General features: G+C 41.1%; 1 protein-coding gene across 5 annotated transcripts in view; it reads left to right on the top strand.

The window, feature by feature from the left end:
- The window catches only part of Phkb (phosphorylase kinase regulatory subunit beta), a 210,132-nt gene extending 191,985 nt beyond the window's left edge, over positions 1 to 18,147 (top strand). For all 5 annotated transcript variants that reach the window (XM_028893952.2, XM_028893954.2, XM_028893951.2 and 2 more), the window contains 4 exons: positions 4,039 to 4,168; positions 13,523 to 13,630; positions 15,624 to 15,764; positions 16,394 to 18,147. In XM_028893952.2, coding sequence (XP_028749785.1) covers positions 4,039 to 4,168; positions 13,523 to 13,630; positions 15,624 to 15,764; positions 16,394 to 16,531 — 517 coding nt within the window. In that variant the 3' untranslated portion in view covers positions 16,532 to 18,147. The remainder of the gene's footprint in view (positions 1 to 4,038; positions 4,169 to 13,522; positions 13,631 to 15,623; positions 15,765 to 16,393) is intronic.
- The last annotated feature ends 3,377 nt before the right edge of the window (positions 18,148 to 21,524 follow it).

Raw genomic sequence — 21,524 nt, forward strand, 5'->3', positions numbered from 1 at the left:
GATTGGACTTTTAAAATAAATACTTTCTGCAATTGGATTGCTATTTGCGGAAAAAAAAGTAAAATCAGATACTTGTTGTGACTCACCACAACCAGTTCTAAATAACATGTTTGCATGTAAAACATAGGTCAGAGAAGACGACATTGGTGAATTTCTCTTTAACGTTGGAGTGGGGAATGCCTTAAGTATGAGTTAACCCGAGGGTAGGATAAGAAACAACTAATAAAGCTTATCAAAATTTAAATAACATTTTCATGGCAAAGATAATATCAAAAGAAAACCAAAAAACTTGACCCAAACATGCTCTGAAGAGTTAGTATCTAAAAATTCTCAATAACTGACAGGTAACCAGCCCAACCATGACGAAAATGGAGGGAACAGGAACAATATGTGCATTTCATTAAAAATGGCCTTTGACTATTTTAAAAGATGCTCATATTAATATATAATTAGAGCTATGTCTGGGGCATGCCAAGAGACTTCTTACCTGTCTCAGGGCCTAAGTTAGAACATGTAGTGAGCATTTGCCAAGGCTGTGGGGAGAAAGAACTGCTTATGTAACTGGAGTTACAGCCCTTCCTGGGGAATTTGACATCTAAGAACTCTTTCCTTCAACCCAGGTCCTTTCAGTAATCTACTTTGAAGATGTTTCCAACAACATGAAAATGTATGTGCATAAGATCATTGAATAAATCATTGCTTATAATTGAAAATTTTAGTATTTCTATAACCTAAATGTCCATACACAAGAAATGATTGGGACAAAATATGGTGTGCCATACAACAGAGTGCTGTGCACCCTTGAAGAATGGAATTCTAAGATATATTGTAAAATGAAACAGCAAAGTGTAAAGAGTGTCAGTTGTTATTTTTTAAAATGTTTGTGTTCCTTTGTGTAGAAGAAGTTCAGGAAGAATAAGTCAGAAACTGAGGTGATTAGTGCTATCAGGGAGGATGAGAGCAGGTGGGACATGGTGAAGAACGTGGTTAAGAACAGCAGGACCGTTGAGCATCATGTAAGCCTTCCCCCAGCTGACCTCTGCCTGGAACACTTCCTCCTAAGGGTAGGGGTGTTGCATGCACCCAGAATTAAGTACTGTACTAAGTCAGTCCATGTGTGGAGGAGCCCAGAGTAGAGTGGAAACCACCAAATGGACCAGCTCACACAAATGAGGGCTGCTACCCTGAGGAGAGTGGCAAAGCCAAAGGCCTGAAGGCTTTACTGTGCTGGACACTGAGAGGCCAAATAAGCAAAACCACACCTAAGTGCTGCCTCCAGTTAAAGCATGCTTCTCACCAACGCTTATTCACTAGCGATATGAATAAGTAAGTGTGTTATGACTGAGAAAGAGATGCCTCACTGTTAGTGGCCATCCCTATAAAGGGGGGAAAAGTAGATTGATTGGATTGATGAACCAATGTGAAGTCATAATTTTACACCAGACAGAAATGAACATGGAACTGTGTTTGTGTGTATACATCCATGTGTTTCTAGTTTTGTCTACTGAGATGCCTCAGGAGCAGTGAAACTACCACAGTAATGAGCAAGCCTGAAACAGCTGCATTCTATGCACCATAAAGAAAAGAATCAGCCCTTCTCGGAGAAATGGTTGGTTTCAGAGGGAGGCAGAAAAAAATGCAAGGTGTGCCAGAAAGCAAAAAACATCTCAAAATTTGACAAAGATGTGCAGGTAGACACTGGAGAAACTGGAAGAGGCTCCTGGGACCCAAACTGAGATGAGGTTTTGTTTTTTCCAAATGTATACCTGCTCATTTGTGTAGAAGAAATACACAAATAATAGTAATAGATTATAAAGCTGATAGAGATCAGTGAATGGGAGAGAAGGGACTCTCCCTTAAGGCAGAATCTAATTAATAAGAATAGATAGACTGATGAGAACAGAAAATGATCACTGAGAAAATACAGCAGTAGCTGCAGGCAAGAGCCATTGTTGGAAGTAATGTGGAGTGAGAACTTGCACAGTATCTGAGTATTTCTATTCAACATACCATAGCAAACGAAAAAGTAATTTTATTAACAGTCACTGGTGATAAGACTTCACTTCCCTGTACCCTCATATGAGGTTTCAAAACTGACCCCAATCTCTTCTGGATATTCTTGCCCAGAATGCATTATTTTATAAGAAACCACCATAGAACCCAAACAGAGGAAAATCCTATGGAACAGCAGATATTACTAAGGTATGAAAGCTTAAAAAATAAATACATAAGTGAAGAACTACCACAGATTCAAGGAGCCCCCAGGACAAAGAAACTAAATGACACATGCCATCCTGAAGTAGAGCCTGACTTGGTAGAATGTCAGTAAGGCTCACAGATAAATTTATGATATTGTATGGCTTTTGATTTCTTGGTGCCAATAATTAAGCTATGATTATATAGGACGATAAGAGTGGGAGAGAGCTTGAGTAAAGCGGCATAAGAAAGTTGCATTATTTTTGTGACTTGTGGAAGTACAAAGTTTTTCAAAATAAAATAAGAGTTTTAAAGTAGAGCTGGAGAAATGTTTCAGCAGTTTAGAGCACTGGCTGCTCTTACAGATGCCCAACTTCACTTCCCAGCACCCACATGGTGACTAACAACCATCTGTAACTCCAGTTTCAGGGAATTCAGTGTCCCCTTCTGGCTTCCATAGGCACCAGGCCTACACATAATATACAAGCATACATACAGGCAAAACACCTATACAGATTTATTATTATTATTATTATTATTATTATTATTATTATATAATGTTTTTTAAAATAATTTCCCAGCTCCATTTCGAGTATTCTCATATTCTTTTTATGTTTTAAGCAAATATTCCTTTTTATACTATTAGCCATAACTTCATAAAGCTCTGAAATATATTTTTGTTGTTGTTGTCGTCATATTTAAGGAATATGGTTAAAAACCAAATGCAGAGGGCATTCAGTTACCAAAGAAAAACATCACCAAGGTATCACTTGGTCCTTGACCTTCTTGTTGCCTTTTAGCGAAACACTGAAAGCGGTAGTGTGATCTACTGATGGAGACCTCGGCCGTCCAGAGAAGATTCCTCTTAATCACTGAACTGATCAAATTGCACTGGTCCTCTGCCACAACACCAAGTACTTTAGCTGTTCACTCTGTCCTGCACAACCGCTTTTGTACTTAGAAATATTGTCAGTTTGTTGATCCTGACACACCTTCATATGATAATTGTGCATTTCAGTCTGTCTTTCTTAAGTACCAAGTGTAAACAGACACACACACAGGCACAGACAGACAGAAACACACACACAAACACACACAAACACACACACACACACACACACACACACACACACACACACACAATTCTCAGCTTTTGCAAAATTATACTGTGTGTTCTTTAAAAATAAAGGAGGTTCTGTGCCTTTGACAATTGTGAATGGTATATTAGGTTAATATCTAGAAGGTAAGTTTAATATTATGGTTCTGGTCATAACTCTGATGTGTAAGATTCTCTATCTGGTTGATATTTTAAGATTTTATGTCTAGTTTTTTGGACTGAGTCTTCAGGCTTATTTAAATTAGCAGCTTTCATAAGATTTAAAATAAGATAATTTCACTTTGTATGTGCACATACATACATACATATGTAGATATGTAGTACTTTTCTGAACATTTGCTTGTTCATTTCTTACCAAATATTTATTGAGCCCATCTGGGAAGGATCTATGGGATCAAGCTATATGGTTTCCATGCTTTTCTAGTGCTTGCATTTTATTAATGTGAGAACAGTATAATAAAATAACTGTGAAATTGGTTGTGTCCATTTCTGATATGGGAAAGTCATCTGATGATGTAGTAAGCAACTCATAGCTTGCTGGAGAGCATCATTCTGCCTGCTAATGCCTTGAATTGTGACATTTCCCTCCGTTCACTCCTCCCCTAACATGGCAGATAGGCACCACTGAAGCTTTTTCTCTTGCTCACTCTGTTGGCACATGTAACCCTGTTCTCTCCAAGAACAAACCTGATTTCCAGTGCTGAGACTTTTCCTTTGTTCCACAGATGTTGGCTGGACAGGCGTCAGATCGATGGGTCATTGAATAGAACTCCCCCTGGGTTCTATGACCGAGTGTGGCAGATCCTGGAGCGCACGCCCAATGGTATAATTGTAGCTGGGAAGCATTTGCCACAGGTAAAGTGCACTTAATTCAGGAGAAAGGGCCAACAGGAGGAAAGGGATTCTCTCCTGTCTGTACTGCAGCAACTTTTCTTCTTTGCAGTGTTCTACGAATGTTCAAAGTAGAGGTGCTCAAGACAGGATAAAATGCCAGAAAATAGGTCATCATTTGCATTGGAATTGTTTTTTATCCAGTTCATGTTTCTTTTATTTCCCAGTTTTGGTGTCTATGTATACAGAAAAAGCTTTACCAAATGTGTAATTGCTGAACTGTATCTGTGTCCTTGTATTGGAGTATTTTGGATGCTTCCAGAACCTTCTCCTTATAGATAACACATGATGAAACCTCTTATTGAGCAAGCTGTCTTTTCTCTGTTCAGTTACTTGTAAATTTAGGGCTTCTTATGGATATTGGTTTGCTTTCTATTGCTGTGATAAACACCATGACCAAAACAACTTGTGGAGGGGGGGGTTACTTATCTCATCTTCAGGTTATAGTCCACCATGAAGGGAAGTCAGGGCCAGAGCTCAAGACAGGAACTGGAACAGAAACAGAGGAATGCTGCTCACTTGCTCCCCGTGGCTTGCTCAGCCTGCTTTCTTTTCTTTTCTTTTTTTTTTTAATTTGCTTTTTATTTATTCTTAGTGTCTTTCACATGATGCATTTCAGTCCCATTCATTTCTTGTCCCTGTATATCTACCCTCTGCCCTTGCAGCCCCCTCCCCCAAATAAAATTTAAGAGAAACAAGAAACAAAAAAAGAAATCTCATTATGGAAGCTGCAGTGTGACACAGTGAGTCACACAGTGTACCCTTTTGTCCATGTATCTTTACTTGCAAGTGTTCACTGCAAAGAGCCATTGATCTGGTTTGAAGCCTTTGGTTTCTACACTATTGATGTTGGGCCCTCACTGTGACTCCTCTTGGTTATCCTGCTGTTGCCCTGTGTTGTGGAGATCCTGCAGCTTTGGGTCTGTAGGTCAGGTCCCTTCACGTACTCCAGCAAATCACAGATGGGATGGATATTGGGGTAGGCTCTGGGCCTGGGTAGTTGCTGGGTTGGTCAGCCTCCCAGCTCTCCCTTGTCCTCACCACTAGGGCAAATTCTCTTGCATTGCCTTGGCTAGTTCACCCTTTGCAGTGATCAGCAAGGGTTGGGGCCAGTTCCCCTGTTTTCATGTGCCCAGAGTCAGATCTCCCACACCTACACCTTCAGGCCCAGCTCTACTGTGCTATTGCCCAGGCTTAGTGTAGGGGCCACTCTCCCAGGGCTAGCTCTCCTACTCTTATGACCTGAGGGCCAGCTCTCCCACCTGCCTCAGACATTGATTGAGGGGGGGGGCATCTCTCCACCAACCATGCCACCACATGACAGATGAGTAATGGGGACAGCTCTTCCATGCTCACAACTTCAGGGCTGGCTCACCCACACCTCCACCATTGTCTCTATCGTGTTATCCAGGTGAGGTGCAGGGCCTGCTCTCCTGAGTGTTGCAGTTGATGGTGGGCAGGTCAGCCTGCTTTCTTACATAACTCAAGACCACCAGACTAGGGGTGGCACAACCCACCATGAGCTGAGCCCTCCCACATCAATTATTAATCAGGAAAATGCCCCCTGTAGACATGCCTACTGGCCAACCTGATAGAGGCAATTTCTCAGTTAATGTTCCCTCTTCCCAGATTACCCTAACTTGTGCTGAACTGACCGAAACTAATTTGCACATTATGTTAGCTTTACTTCAAGTAGTGCTATCTCTTCCCTGCTAAGTGGTGGGCCAGTGTTGGGGCCTCACAAACATAAAACATGCATTGAAAAGCAGAAGTAGATCCAGCCTCGCAATACAGAATGGCCTTACGATGTGTGGATTGGGGAAGCACTACTGAGACATAGCACTGGGCTGAGATGCACAGTCTTTCAGGTTCCTTGTGGTGTGACGTATTGATGGTGTTGATGAACTGCTCACTCCTCTGTGCATGGATGATTTTCTTGATTGTATGAAATGGCCTGCTTCTTTGATGTGATATCATTTATTTAGTCCTGGTATTTAATTCATTCTGCTTATACAGAAGCAGAAATACAGTACTATATCTGCTTCTAGTATTGAAACTTTAACCACATTAATTTTGAGATAGCTCTTTATATGAAAAAAATAGTCTTAGATATACCCATGTGTATTTTGCATAAATAAACACAAGAGTGTCTGTGGAACAGCTCACAAGAAATTGGTAGTGTTCTTCTCCACAGGAGGGGGTGTCTAAGGACCTGCTGTGGGTCCTTCATTGAACCCCCTTAGCCATTCAAAGTTTGAATTATATCACAGGTCTAGTTCTTACTCAAAAAATGAATTCAAAAGTTGGGTGCTGTAGCCTTCTTCAGATGCCCTGTGGCTGCTGCTCTAGTCAGCCTGTCTCCTGACAACCCTGGCAGCACCTCTGCTGTTAGCCCTGAGGCTTCTCATCCCTGCCCTCATTGGCAGTGCAGCATGGCCACCTGTTGACACCTGTCTGACCTCCCCACCCCACTATACCTACCAGGTTCCATTTGATTCCATGGTAGCCTCAGCTACATTCAGCAGCCTCTCTGCATTAAAAATATGTAGCTGAAGTTTTCCTGGTCCTGCCTGGCCCACAGTCAGGACAAATCTCTCCCACTCGCATCCCCCAAGTAAACACACAGAGACTTATATTACTTATAAACTGTATGGCCATGGCAGGCTGCTTGCTATCTGTTCTTATATCTTAAATTAACCCATTTCTATAAATCTGTACCTTGCCACGTGGTTCGTGGCTTACCAGTATCTTACATCATGCTTCTTGTGGTGGCTGGCAGCGTCTCCCTGCCTCAGCCTTCCACCTCCCAGCATTCTCCTCCTTCTTGTCCCACCTACACTATCCTTCCTGCCTGGCTACTGACCAATCAGCATTTTATTTATCAATCAATCATAGCAACATATATTTACAGCATACAGGACATCCCACGCAAAAATATGTTATATAGTTTCATTTTACAAATCCAAGTGCCATTTTGTTCTGATAACAATTCTGTGTGGACCTTTTTTTCTTCTTCCTTCCTTCCTTCCTTCCTTCCTTCCTTCCTTCCTTCCTTCCTTCCTTCTTTCCTTCCTTCCTTCCTTCCTTCTTCATTAATTTTTTAGGTTAGGATACAGAATAATGAGTTTCATTATTAGATTTTCATATATATGCAATGGGATAATTCCGTGGAGTCTATTTGATGATCAAAGGAATTTATTCAGGGGTTAACTTACAACAAGAATAAAGGGAATTGGTCACAGAATCCTGAAGGGGTGGGGCATGGTTCTACATGGTTCTCAGGAGAGTTCTGCCTTGATCCATAGCACTAGCATCCAAGACCACAGGATAGCAAAGAGGAGAGAGAGCGCACACGTACCTACATACATCCCAGGTCTTAAGAGTCCCTGTCCAGGCCATGCCCAAGGCAGGTACCTAGCAGCTACCTGCAGCCTCACTAGGGGCAGGCTTCAGGGTATGGCACAGACAACCACCACTACATCTATGTGTCAATAAACTTTGTTCTCATTCATTTCCCTCCTCCACTGCCCTCTTCCATGCTCCCTGCTTCCTCTGGCTAATCCCCTTCCTTCTCCCAGATAGTCCCTTCTGCTTTTATGTCACATGTAATCTGTACACCTTCTCTTTCCCTACTTGATTAAAATCTTTCTTTCCCTCATGATCCACTTTCCAGTCTCATTATGTATGTGTGTACATAATGTGTACACACACACACACACACACACACACACACACACGCACGCACGCACGCACGCACGCACACACACACAGTATAGTTCACCTGGTTTCATGTATAAGAGGAACCATGAGGTCTGTCCAAGTCAGCCTTACATCTCTTAACATAATGAGTTCTGGTTTGATCCATTTTCCTGCAACTGTCTTGGTTTCATTTTATGTGTCTTTTTTGTTTTGTTTTAAGTATTTTTTAGGTTAATATACAAAGTAATGAGTTTTATCATAGTATCTTCAGGCATGTGTTGTCATACTTTGTTCTTAGTTCCTCTCCTCAACTAAGCTCCCCTGTACACCCCCTACCCCCTCAAAGTTGGTTCCCTTTCTTCCCACCTTCTGCTTTCTTATTACATGTATTCTGTTACCATCTCTACTTCCCCATCTCTTAAGATCCCTTTCTCCCCTCTCATGATCCACTTTTTATTTTTGTGGCACATGCACACTCATACACACACACACACACACACACACACACACACACACACACTCACTTTTAAATCTAGGTTCTCTGTATGAAAGAAATCTATTCATAATTTGTCTTTCTGAGTCTAGCTTAACAAAACCTTTTCTAGTTTTATCAATTTTGCTGCAAATGTTATGACAGTTTTCTTATTTTTGTTGTATCTTTATCTAGCATTGCTATGAGGGCAGTGCTAGCTTCCTAGAATGAATTTGAAAGTAAGAAAAATCTATTGTAAGACATGGTTTGAGAAGCATTGGCATTAGGTCTTATTTAAAGGTTTGGGAGAATTTGATGGTGAATCCATCCATTCCTGCACTTTTCATTGGGGGCTTTACTGCTTCAGTCTCATTGATTGTTATAGACCTGAGCTTTTCTAGCTAGTACTCTTTTAGTCTCCTTTAATTTCTGCCCTGCTCTGTATTATTTATTGCCATATATTGCTTTGGGATTCAGAATGTTCCTTTTTTCTAAGACCTTGTGGTACATCATTAGGTTATTTATTTTAAATCTTTTGTTTATTTTAAACTTATTTTTAGCATTTTTAGCTATTCATATTATATTAGTCCAGTTTCTCTAGAGTAACAACTTATAGACTATGTGTGTGTCAGGGTTGGGGATTTAGCTCAGTGGTAGAGCGCTTGCTAGAGGCCCTGGATTCGATCCTCAGCTCCAAAAAAAATATGTGTATGTGTGAATGTATGTATGTATGTATGTGTGTGTGTGTATGTATGTGTGTGTGTATGTATGTATGTATGTGTGAATGTATGTATGTATGTGTGTATATGTATGTATGTGTGTGTATGTATGTATGTGTGTGTGAATGTATGTGTGTATGTATGTATGTGTGTGTATGTATGTATGTATATAATGGGGATTTATTAGAATGACTTAACAGGCAGCAGTATAGTTAACCCAACAATGGCTGACTGTGAACGGAAAGTTCAGAAATCCAGTAGTTGTTCAGTCTGCAAGGCTACATGTCTCAGCTGGTCTTCAGTATATGCTGGAATCCTGAAGAAGTAGGCTCTAATGTCAGTGAAGGAATAGGTTTGCTAGCAAGGTGAAAGCAAGCAGGCAAAGAGCAAAAGCTTCTTCCTTCCATGTCCTTATAGGCTTCCAGCAGCAGGTGTAGGCCATATTAGAAGTATGCCTTCCTGCTCAAGACCTAGATTAAAGACATGGGTCTTCCCCAGCCTATATACCTCCATCTTTATCAAACCCTAAAAAGGAATAACAGTAAGCAAAAGATCAATCATAAAAACATTAGCTCAAGGTGTAGCCTATGAGATGGGAAATAATAGGCTACATTTTCTTAATTAAAACATTCACATTATCCTTTATGAAATGTAAAGGACTAAGGAGGATTTAGTAGTAAATTAAGAATAGAGAGCTTAATTGAATAGAGCAATGAAGTATGCATACACTGCCCATCACCATCCTCAAATTAGACATATGTTCCCTGATTTATAATCACTCATCAGCCAGCCTACGAGAGGAGACAAGTTGGAACAAGGCAAGCATCCTGGAAAGTGTGCTTGGAATAATCACAGCATAGCTTCCCTTACAAAAGCATCTGGTCTACGCCCAGAAGAATCCATAACCATTGAACATGTAGAACTAACCCTAGCCCCAACAAACATAAATTAAAATACCTACTTATATAAATTAAAGCATTGAAATAAATAGAAGTATTAGGAAAGAAACTCACTTTTAGGAATTATAGAAATAGTACCATAAGGGAAAGATGGAAGACAAATTTAAAGTACTTCAAGACTGAGCATTAAAGGCATGTCTTTCCTAGCCTGAAAGATCTGGATTAAAGGCCTGTGTGGTGAGTATGTGCACATGAGTTCAGGTGCCCATAGAGACCAGAGGTGTCAGATTGCCCTTGGAGCAAGCTGCCTGTGAGCCACCTGACATGGTGCTGGAAGTGGAACTCAGTTCCTTTATATTTTTGGTTGTGAGCCTAGCCTTTAACGGCTGAGCCATCTCTCCAGCCTAGAACTCAGTTCCTCTGGAAGAACAGTTCTTAACCACTGAGCCATCCCTCCAGCTCCTCCCCCTTTAATGTAAGCTATCATATAACCTTTCTTCTTTAGAACTGCCTTAGCTATATCTCAAAGGTTCTGGTAAGTTGTACTTTCTTTTTCATTTGATTCTAGAAATTTGTAATTTTCTCCTTGATTTCTTCAGTGACCATCTGGTTATTCACGTGTTGTTCATTCTCTACATGTTTATGCAGTTTCTATAGTTTTTCTCACTGTTGATTTCTAGTTTTATTGCAGTTTGGTCTGATAAGACATGAGAAATTATTTTTATTCTTTTGTATTTGCTAAGACTTGATTTGTGGCCTAGAATATGATCTATTTTTTTAAAGGTGCCATAAGCTGCTGAGAAAACTATGTATTCTGTCTCTGTTGGGTGGAGTGTTCTGACATATCTCTATTTGATCTCTGTTATGGTTTAATTCTGTCTTGGTTTTGTTTCCTGCTGCTCTGATAAAATACCCTGACAAAAGCAACTTAATGGAGAGAAGTGTATCTGACTCACAGTTCCAGAAGGTGGCCGTCGTTGGTGGGCAGACAAGTAGCAGGGACTTGAAGCAGATAATCCTATTCTGTCCATAGTCAAGAGCAGAGAGCATGATGAGTCAGTGTGTGCACGCTGGTATTCAGTTCTCTTTTCCATTTCATAGACATTCCAGGATCCGTAGGCCAGGGAATGGTGTTACCCACAGTGGACAAGTCTTCCCATTAGTCAAGATCATCACCCACAGACATGCCTATAGGCTGACTTAATCTAGAAAGTCCTTCTTTGAGACTCCCAGGTGGTCCTGGATTATGTCAGACTGACAACTGAAACGAGCTATCATGAACTCTGAAGTCCCTTGCACTACTTATCTAAAGATGAGAGTTGAGTGCTGGTTACCCGATGTTATATTAGGACTTGTGTCACCTTTTGTGTCTGTTTGTATTTATTTATGGAATTGGAATTTGGTGCATATATATTTACAACTGTTACAGTTTTGTGGTGTATTGTCCTCTATATTAGTATTACTGTAATGACTTTATTTATCTCCTTTGATTTTGATTTGAGTCTAATTTATCAGCTATCAGCCCACTTCTCACCTAATAGATTGACTTCCATTCATTGACTCTGAGTTTGTGAGTATCTTTACCAGTGAGGTGTGTTTCTTGGGGACAACAAATAATTAGGTCCAATCATCCATTTTAAAACCAATCATCTATCCAGTTTGTGTCTCTTTATTGGCAAGTTGAGACTATTTATATTGAAGGTTATTATTTACAGATGTTTACTAATTCTTGTAATTGTGTTTTCTAGTTGGTAATACTGAGTTAGACATGATCAGCTCTTTCTTAGTGCTTGTTTATTTATCTATTCCTTCCATGAAATTAATTCTTTACTAGGCTGTTATGATTGTGACTGCCCTTCACCAGATCACATAGAGGCAAAGTTTAGCTTACCCCTACTTCAAGAAAGGTACTTTATTATTCCCATGCAATTCAGGATGAGGAGTTCCAAAACAGTGGAATGATTTTCCCCAGGGTCCCACACTCAGTAAGTAACTGACACCTGATGGGTTGGCTTCTAAGCCTTTTCTCTTTACCTCTCTGCTCTACTCTCAGTCCTTTCAGAAGAGTGGAAAATAAGGCAAGCTTGATGTCTCTTCTCTATGATTAACTATCATCAGTGCCTAGGAGAGAGGCTGCCTTTCTAATAAAATATATTAAGAAGTTAATATGAAATCAAAAAAGAGTCTTTCCTTCCTCCTATGAGCACACTAAGCCTATTATTAGACATCTAAGCACTCATAGTAGCCACCTGTCTAGGCAGCCAAGCTTCAGGTTTCCAGGTCAGGTAGTACTTGTAACAATATGTTGGAGTCTGCTGACTGTGGAATACAATAGTTGTACTGAATATAGGACTGAGGCATATCACAGCAGACTGAACAATTTTCTGTTACCTATGTCAAGAAGAAGGACTTCCTCAGTCCTGATCTAGGTAACAAATGGGGTCCTTTTCTTTCTTTTTTTTTTTTTAAACTATGGCTAAGTTCCCTGTAAACCACTGAGATAAAGCAAATGGGCCCTATCTTCCCTCTATCTCTTGGATAATTCCATTGACCTTCTCTGCTTTCTGGCTCACAAGTCCAACATTAGGACTCTCCTCTCTGTCCTTGAGGACTCTCTCTATTATATTTACTTTGCTCATCACCAAGTACCTGGCCCAAAGCAACAAAGGGAGAATGGGTCTATTGTAGCTCATGGTTCAGAGGAATGCAGTCTGCCATGGCAGGGCAAGGGTGACAGTGAGAACAGTTGGGTTCAAGGTGGTGACTGAGAAGCAGAAAGTGGGGAATACCAGTGCATAATAGGCTTTTCCCCTTTTAGTCAGACTCTAGCTCCTGCTGCCTACATTTAGGCTGGGTCTTCCTAACTCAGTCAAAAGTGTGCCTCATTAATGCTCTGTGTGCTTCTTAATCCAATCAGGTGGACAGTCACAGTTGGCCACCATGCTCTCCATGCTCTGATGTGGGTGGGACTAGGTGTCCTCCATGAATAAAAGATGGTTGATTTGTTCTAAACAAAAGGCAAAGGGAAATTTTCTTTTAGTTTTGCCTCCTTTTTCTGTTTCCTGCAATTTCTGCACACTATTTTTTGCTTATTTGTAGCATTTTTCTGCTGGAAGCTTGGAATAAACAACAGAAATGATACAAATGCAATAGCAATGACTTACATCCTGAAGTCCAACACCCATAATGTCTCATGTTAATTCTGAATGCAATATGTACTCTATTCATAGTCTCAGTTTTTATCTGTTACTTTTATTTGTGGAATGGATTTTTAATACAGTTCTTTCCCCTAAAATTATTAACGTAATGAAGATGACTACTAAAAGTGGGAGTCTTAATTTATCACAATAGTCGGCTGGCTGGCTTCAGTAGTTTGACATATATAAAACTTAGTCACAGGGGTGAAAATACTCTCTCCAGTTTTATAGAAACTGGAAAGATTATTGATTAGAAAATGAAATTCCTCTATTAAATGATACACAGAGGATAACATTCAGCATGTTAACGTGGAAGTTTTTTTCTTTTTCAGCAACCAACCTTGTCCGATATGACTATGTATGAGATGAATTTTTCTCTCCTTGTTGAAGACATGTTGGGAAACATTGACCAGCCAAAGTACAGACAGATCATTGTAGAGGTTTGTATTTTAAAAAAAAAAAATGTAGATCATTGAAGGCTTGCTTTCTATCTGCTCACTAAAGACTAACATAGGAAAACTACCCTCTCCCCCGACACCAAGAACTCTGTTTATCACCTGTCAGCTCCTCCAAAAGAGTCATTAAGAAGACAGACATCCTTGACCTGGATCAAGTACTGTGTCCTATGGTTCAAGTACCTTAAACTCCCTTAGGTGGAAAAACCAAACTGACCACTCACCCAGCTGCACTCATCCCCTGCAGCCAGTGCATCAGCAGTGCCGTAACAGCAGAGGGAGAGATCAGTTCTTTCCATTTAGTTTTTAGTTTTTCCTACATATAGGAATAATACACTGCTATTGTAGAATATTGCAACAATTCAGAGAATTGTGGAGAGCAAGAGATCATTGCTGCTAGTGTTTTGAAGGCCATTTTTCCAAACTTCTGCCTCTGAAGAGAAGACATTGTGTAGAGTACTGAAGTACATGCAGCTGTGCACATGCATCCACACACTTGCCCTCTGTTGCCATAAAACACTGTACGATGAGTTCCTGGAATGGAGAATTTATTACATGGCCAATCCTCCCACTGCCTCTTTCTCGGGCAGTGTCTCTGTCATGTTATATTCTTGCAAGTAAGTCATATGTCTCATTGACATAGAAGCAGTCAGTAAATATTAAAGTAGATTTGGTCCCTGCTTAGCCCATTACTTCTGGAGCTGCTATCAAACCTGAGAGACATTCAGTCTCCTCTCTGAAGGCTGGGGATATGGAATAGGACTGTCCAGTCATTCAGAGGGCAGGTAGGAGGACTGATGCAGAGATGGGGTCCAGAAAGTCAGGCTTGGGAGGATACCCTCATTGTGCAGTGTCCTTAGCTTTTCATGTCCAGTGTCCAGGGTAGATTGTGGACTTAGAGCTTCTTCTTGTTGAGCTCTGATGACCTTGGTACCTTTCCTCTGGCTGAAGAAATTTCCCTTAGAACTGCAGCACAAGTCCATATTCTCTGTCTAAAGCCTGCCCCACCCATGGGTCTGCCACATTGTAACCCCTGGATTTTACTGTAGTGTCTTCAGGTTCTGCCTTGCCACATTTAGATAAGATACACCCAGTAAGATTCCTAAATTTAGAACTAGGAAGTCTGTTTCCTGGTTAGTGTACAAAGCATAAGGTTCATCAGAAGGCCCTTACCAATTACTACAAACATGGCTACAGTCTGTACATGGACCTTTGCTGTCTAAACTAGGCATTATAAGCCAGTTGTGGTGGCTCAGACCTTTAATCCTAGCACTTGGGAGGCAGAGGCAAGTGGATCTCTGTGGCTTCCAGGCTAGCCTGGTCTACACAGTGAGTTCCAGGATAGCCAGAACTATGTAAAGAGACTCTCTCTCAAAAAAAACCTGAAAATTAAAAACTAATAATAATGAGCATTATAGGAGCTTGGAAAGATGGCTCAGTGGTTAAGAGCACTTGCTGCTTTTCCAGAGGACTCAAGTTTAGCCTCCAGCATCCACATCAAGTAGCTCATATTTGCCTATAACTCTAGCTCCAGGGGATCCAGTGCCCTCTTCTCTTCTGGTCTCTGTGGGCACTGCACTCACACACACACACACACACACACACACACACACACACACACACACACTTAATCAAAAATAAACTCTTAAAATGTGCATTACTTTTGGGGATAAATTATGGTACAACCAAATAGGTTGATGAAGGCAAGCTCTTGACCAACTGAGCTTTCTCTCCATCCCCAAAATGCCATCTTCAAAAAACTAGCAATGACTAAAAAGATCTCCCTGTGGCTACAGGGATACTGTGATAAACATGCATGTTCCAAATAGAACACGTGCTGCCAGTTTTCAGTTAGGATTCTATCCATAGGTGCTTCTTAGTATACAGAGCACTGCCCATCAGATCCAGTGATGAAACCCTGTGCAGACTGTGTCACCCGTGGTTCATGTCAGTGGCTTTCCATATCTGTCTCTTCTAGTTATTAATGGTCGTGTCCATTGTGCTGGAAAGAAACCCTGAACTAGAATTCCAAGACAAAGTGGATCTAGACAGACTGGTCAAAGAAGCATTTCATGAGTTCCAAAAAGATGAGAGTCGGCTAAAAGAAATAGAAAAACAAGTAAGTGGAGAGGACAGCGTTCTGCAGAGGGTTTCATTGTCTTGGCTGTTGAAATGGTCTCTGATCTTATCATTTCATGCCCCAAACAGATTTACAGACTACAAAATTAGAATGCTTGAGAGGCAGTCAGACTTACTTGAGGAATTAATATTTCTTTTTAGCTAATTACTAGTCGATTGAGCAATGAAGTTCTGACAAAAGAATAAAAAGAAATCCAAGATGAGATAATTTTTTTATATGGCTGACAATTAAAATGTGTTTTGCCAGGGAGGATCCACTGATTGCAGAAGGCTGTAAAATAAATTCAGAGGGAGATGGGAGTGTAGAACGGCCATCACTGGAGCTGTGTACTGTCTAATGCAGTCCCTTCTGGCTCTCTGTTTAACATTGCATGCTCATCTGTGAAAGGGTTCCCCAAGTAAATAAAAATTACTGGCAAAGAGAAGGCTGCTAAAAATGTCTGCTTTTGTTTTATATGCTGAGAAGATGCCTCAGGAAAATGAAAGCGAAGTTCGGGAAACTCATAATTTCCATGAGGAAATCTTTTTGCAAATTTATTTCCCTCTTAGGCAGCTGCTGATTTCACCTGTCAGTTCCAAAGACTTGTTTGCTCTCTTCTTCCTTTGTAGGATGATATGACCTCCTTCTACAACACGCCCCCACTGGGAACACGGGGCACCTGCAGCTATCTCACCAAGGTTGTGATGAACTTGCTGCTGGAAGGAGAAGTCAAGCCAAGCAATGGGGACTCGTGTCTGGTTAGCTAGCGAGGCGGGTGTGGAAGCCTAGGTGACAGCTTTCCAGCTGTGCCTTGTGTGGTGAAGCTAATCCAGGCAGCCAATAATGGGTGAACTGATGTGTTTGTGAGGTAGATATTGTGTTCCGTTTGCCATTATTCGACCTGTGCATGCCAGCGGCAGCTGAATGGTAAGCAGTGATTGGAATCAAGTGAAGCCCCAGTTTCCGTGATTTGTGCCAGCTGCTGTAATCTTCACCGAGCCACAGAAATAATTTGTGAATTGAAAATTCACTACTGCATGTTTTGTGATCAAATATTTCATCAAAATTCTGCTTCTTTAGACTGAATTTTTCACCTTCCGGCTATTAAAACAAACTTGCCGACTGGTGATGAGTGGGACTTACAGGGCATTGTGAGGGTGGTGAGGGTTGTGCCCCTGTCATACTAAAAGAGCAAGATGTGCAATGCAGATCAAAAAAAAGCAAAGTTAACCCCTGATGCTTAACTTCGGAAGCTGCATTACTAATAATGCTGTACAAAACTTAGTTTTTACCTTGTAAACATGGCTATGATATTTTAAGTAGTTAAATTTAAGACTATTAATCTTGTAAAAGCAAAGTTGAAAGTCAAAAAATTCCGTTTCTGAACTAACAAATGTATCTGGAAACATTCTTTGTTCAAGTTCACAATATTGAACTTAATAATTGTAAATGTTTTCATTTAATTGGTTTGGACATCGAATTTGCTTCCAAATTTACCTAAGCAAGTAGATTAAATATTTAAATCTTAGCAATGTATTTCCTTCCTTGATGTTACAATGTGGCCCACTTGCTTGGGCTCTGATCCCATCCAGCAAGCATCATTTTTCTGACCAATCTTACTGAGTTTCACCTAAGAAGTCAGATTTGTTACATAAAATATGTAGCCCAAGTTAGAATCTGAAAGATTAAAAAGGGACAAGTGGTTTTCCCAGGTTACAAGTCAATTGATACCAAGTCAACTGATGTGTGAACACCTGAAGAAAGGCAGCCCAACACAGCTCCAACCAGATCAAGGTATGGCTGGTTCCTAGACCATGTGTGGGACACTGTGTGTCAGTCAGCAAAGCTGGTAATAATGATACAACCCAGCCTTGCAAACTAGACAAAGAAGAGAAACCTATTACCTGATTCCGTGTGTGAAGAGAAGTTATGAGAAGATGGTCCTGAGGAAGTCATTTACAAAACTTAAGGCAGAAAAACATAGTCATGAAGCCCATGGAGACAGTAAGTTCTGATGGCTGGTGGGTAGGAAGGAGAAATTAAAGAATGACGGAGAGGAATAACCCTTGAAATATTTAATACTTGTTAAAAATTCAGAAGAAAGTAAACATGTATATCCTTAAGAATTAAATTTTTTGATTAGCTGAGCAAAGTTGCAAGAAAACTGCTGTCTTAGTTGAAATAGACATCACTTACAAATCTGTTTTCTGAATGAGCAGTCAGCTTCCTGTTACATATGCAAAGTTTTGACATTTTCTTCTGCTCTTGAAAGTGTTCAAAATCGGCAACTATGTATCAACTTTTTAAATTATGAAATGCAAAATTTATTGTTCTGCAAGATATTTTTGGATGATCAATAAATCTTAATGTTCCTCTATCAGAAGCGATGTCTGCTTTCTAATTAGAAAAGCAAAATAATCCTAAGAATCAGAACTCAGAACTCATGAAATTTAGAAGTCCCATTTGATCTACAGAGCCCACATGTTTTAACAGCTGCACTAGAGGCTGACTGAAATATTAGCATGTGTATTCAGGCATGACAAGCTCTAAACCTGATTTAAAGCTGCTCTGTCACACTGGCAGATTCTCTGTGTTAAGTTTATTGTACAATCAACGTCTGTTGGAAACTCCTGACTGCATATCAAATCCAACTGCATTTCCAGAGCATTGTTAGAAGCATGATGTTCTCCAGACTTCCTTCCATTTTATTTAAGGCTTAAAAATGATATTTCAGCCTTTAAAAATCAAAATATGAGATCATCTTGATGTCATCTTCGATAAGCTTGCAATGCTTTATGGGTACCAATAAACATTTGTTGAATATCTGAATACATTCAACTTCTCACCCAAATCCTAAAGACTATATTTGGGTGCACTGCTAAGCCCTTCGTAAACACGAATATTAAATAGATGCCACATAAAAGTCTAAGAGGCAGCACAGTGTGGAACCCGCCCTAGCCACGGAGAGGCTGGAAGCAGCATAGCAGCACACAGCCAGATTGTTAGAGCCCTGTCTCAGGAACTAAATGGTGATGAGAAATGAGGGAGACCAGATCCATAAAAAAGCAGCAGCAGCCGCCTTTGCACAAGGGGACAGGCACCACATAAACTTAGGAAGGCAGCAAAAAGACAAAAGAGCTGCAAGAATTTGTGGCCCTCATATTCTGGCCTTCCTGAAGCTGAACAGGTCCATGGGTAAACGATGAAAAAGTCTAATGTGTTCGGAGACTTGGATGAGCGTGGCGTCAGCATCAGGAAGGAAGAATGGAAAATGTAGTGAAAGCTCTTCTCCCAGCACATGTTCCACCAACCTATCATGTGCCCCAGCAAGACCACTGCCAGCCCTTGGATTAGAAAAGAGCCCTTTCTAGACAACCCAGCCCTATGGGCCCCAAAGACGTGGTTCTTTGAACAGGTACAACTCAAGGATGTGTGGCTCAGAATGAACTGGAGTTCCGCCCCCGTGACTACCACAGTTTTGCTGCCCAAGCAAAGGGAAACTACTGAGGGTGGTCATTTTGACATTTCATCTGAGAGGGGGACAGATGAGGAGCAGGGGTGACCATGATCCCTCAAAGGTGTTATGTCTACGGTAGACAGTCTGGGAGCTGGTACTCCCCACCTGTGTTGTGTTCCCTGCAAGGGTAAGGGCTTATGATAGGATGTGGTTACATTTGATGACTACACAATCTCTCCTACCCTCATTTGTTTATTTTTTTTCCTGTAATGTTATTTGAAACTGTTGGTTCTGCATTCACTTTGCTTAATCAAGGGCATAGATCCTGTTTCCATGAGTATAGCATGCAGTATAAAATGTTCTTTGACAAACTAAACTTTGGCTTTTCAGTAGTAATACATGGTCACCCTTATAGATGTACCCTTCACTCCTATTTTCCCAGAAGTTGCCCCTCTTCTTCTAGCTAGTGGAAGAAAATGTAGCCTGTTGCTCAGTGGCAGTGTGGACTTTGAAATAGGCGTTCTCTGGGTTTTCCCTTACTCACTTGGGTTGGGAACAGACCTAGGAATTTGTTCATGCTGGAAAAGTGCCCTACCCGGGAGCTGCCTCTTCATTTGTGTACTGGTGCTGGTTTCTGTTTAAAATGGGTGTCAGTTTAATAAACTGTCGAAAAACCAGGGAAACTTCTAGAGGAATCCTAGGAAACTCAAATGTCAGTATTGCAGTTTATTTGAAGCAATTTATGCTTTGGTTATTAAACAGAAAGAGATGAGCCTGTTAGATGAGAAGCCTGCTAATGGGTCACACTTTGGAGTAACTGCGGGCTCAGTATTTTTCTCTGCCTGGGCAACAGTTTGAAAGGGGCCTAACACTCCCTTAAAAATCTCCACATATGTCAGAATAAGACCATTTCTGTTAATGCGTTATTATCCTTCCTTTGCCCAGTTACATAGCCCAACAAGATTCATAAAGTATTCTGAAAAGTTAACTCGCCCTTTTTGAAGGCAAGTTTGTGGAAATGGCAGGATAGAATCAGCCCTTCAGGAACTCCCCACTGACTTTTTTTTTTTTTTTTTTTTTTAAAGAAACAGAAGAAATGTATCTTATAAAAAAAGCCACCTCAATACCAGAAAAGATCAGCTATGAAGGATGCTGAGCCCGCAGTTTGCTTTGTAGTCCGGGGGCGGGGGGGCCTCGGTTTCCAGCTGCTGTCCTCCGTCTCTCGAGCCAGTTCTGTTAACTTCCTGACACTGACCCAGTTCTCATTCCAGGGAACACCCTTGCGTGTGCTTCAGCTTCACTCGTACATTTCTGTTCTCTGAAGTTATTTTTTGTCTTTTTCTTACTTGATGGAGCCTCGATATTAGTTTCACCCCAAGCGGTCCTGGGTGTGGATGCTGTAGAACTAACAGGCTGCTGACTCTCCACAAACTGCCCTTGCTTGTCCTTAGCATACTTCCAACGGAGTGTAGTCCGAGCAGTTCCAAGATTAACTTCTGCTGCTTCCTGTATGTTGGCGAATTAATGGTGGTTCAGAGTGTGTATCCATACAGTTAAAGGTTCTGGGGGATATATTTCTGTCCTGCAAATCTCTACTAAGAGGTTTTTGTGATCTCCATTTTTATCTATCCCATGTGAAACTGGACTTAATTCCTAGAAACTTTCATCTCTCTCAGGAATAGAATGTAAAGCACCTAGGTCTATCTCCTGGCCCTTGTTGGCACCCACCGCATGAGAGGCACACACATCCCCCCCATTCAGGACAGTGCATAGAGATGGCAGTAGCCTAGACTCCCATACACACTTCCATGCCTTGGCTTTCAGGGAGGGGCACCTCTTTGAAGGAGTAGATCAGAGTCACCCATGCCTGGTCTTCAGCAGCACCAAGCCACCATTTTAGACTCTTTCTTCCTGAGGGCTGCATTCTCCTGGACATTCATGGCTGAGCTGAAGGGGCTGGGCTGGTAGTGGCTAGGAAAGGACAGTGTGGGATGAGGTTCAGAAGGTCACAGCTCCAACTGAATTGCTGAAACACCACATGAACTAAGTCAGCTTGCTGAGCATCTACCAGACACTGTTCTGCATGGAGATGAAGACAGATCAGCTCTCTGTGGAGCTTGTGTTCTCCCTGGGTCTAACGACTTGACAAGGATTGATAAATTCTATTAAGATAAGCGGGGGAGGGTACTGGTCTGAGAAAAACATACCCAAAGCATGGCCCACTGGGAGTGGCCCTACTAGAAGGTATGGGTTTGTTGGAGGAAATGTGTCACTATGGAGGCAGGCTATGCTCAAGCCACACC

This window comes from Peromyscus leucopus, chromosome 5 (genome assembly GCF_004664715.2).
Source record: "Peromyscus leucopus breed LL Stock chromosome 5, UCI_PerLeu_2.1, whole genome shotgun sequence".
NCBI classification, from domain to species: domain Eukaryota; kingdom Metazoa; phylum Chordata; class Mammalia; order Rodentia; family Cricetidae; genus Peromyscus; species Peromyscus leucopus.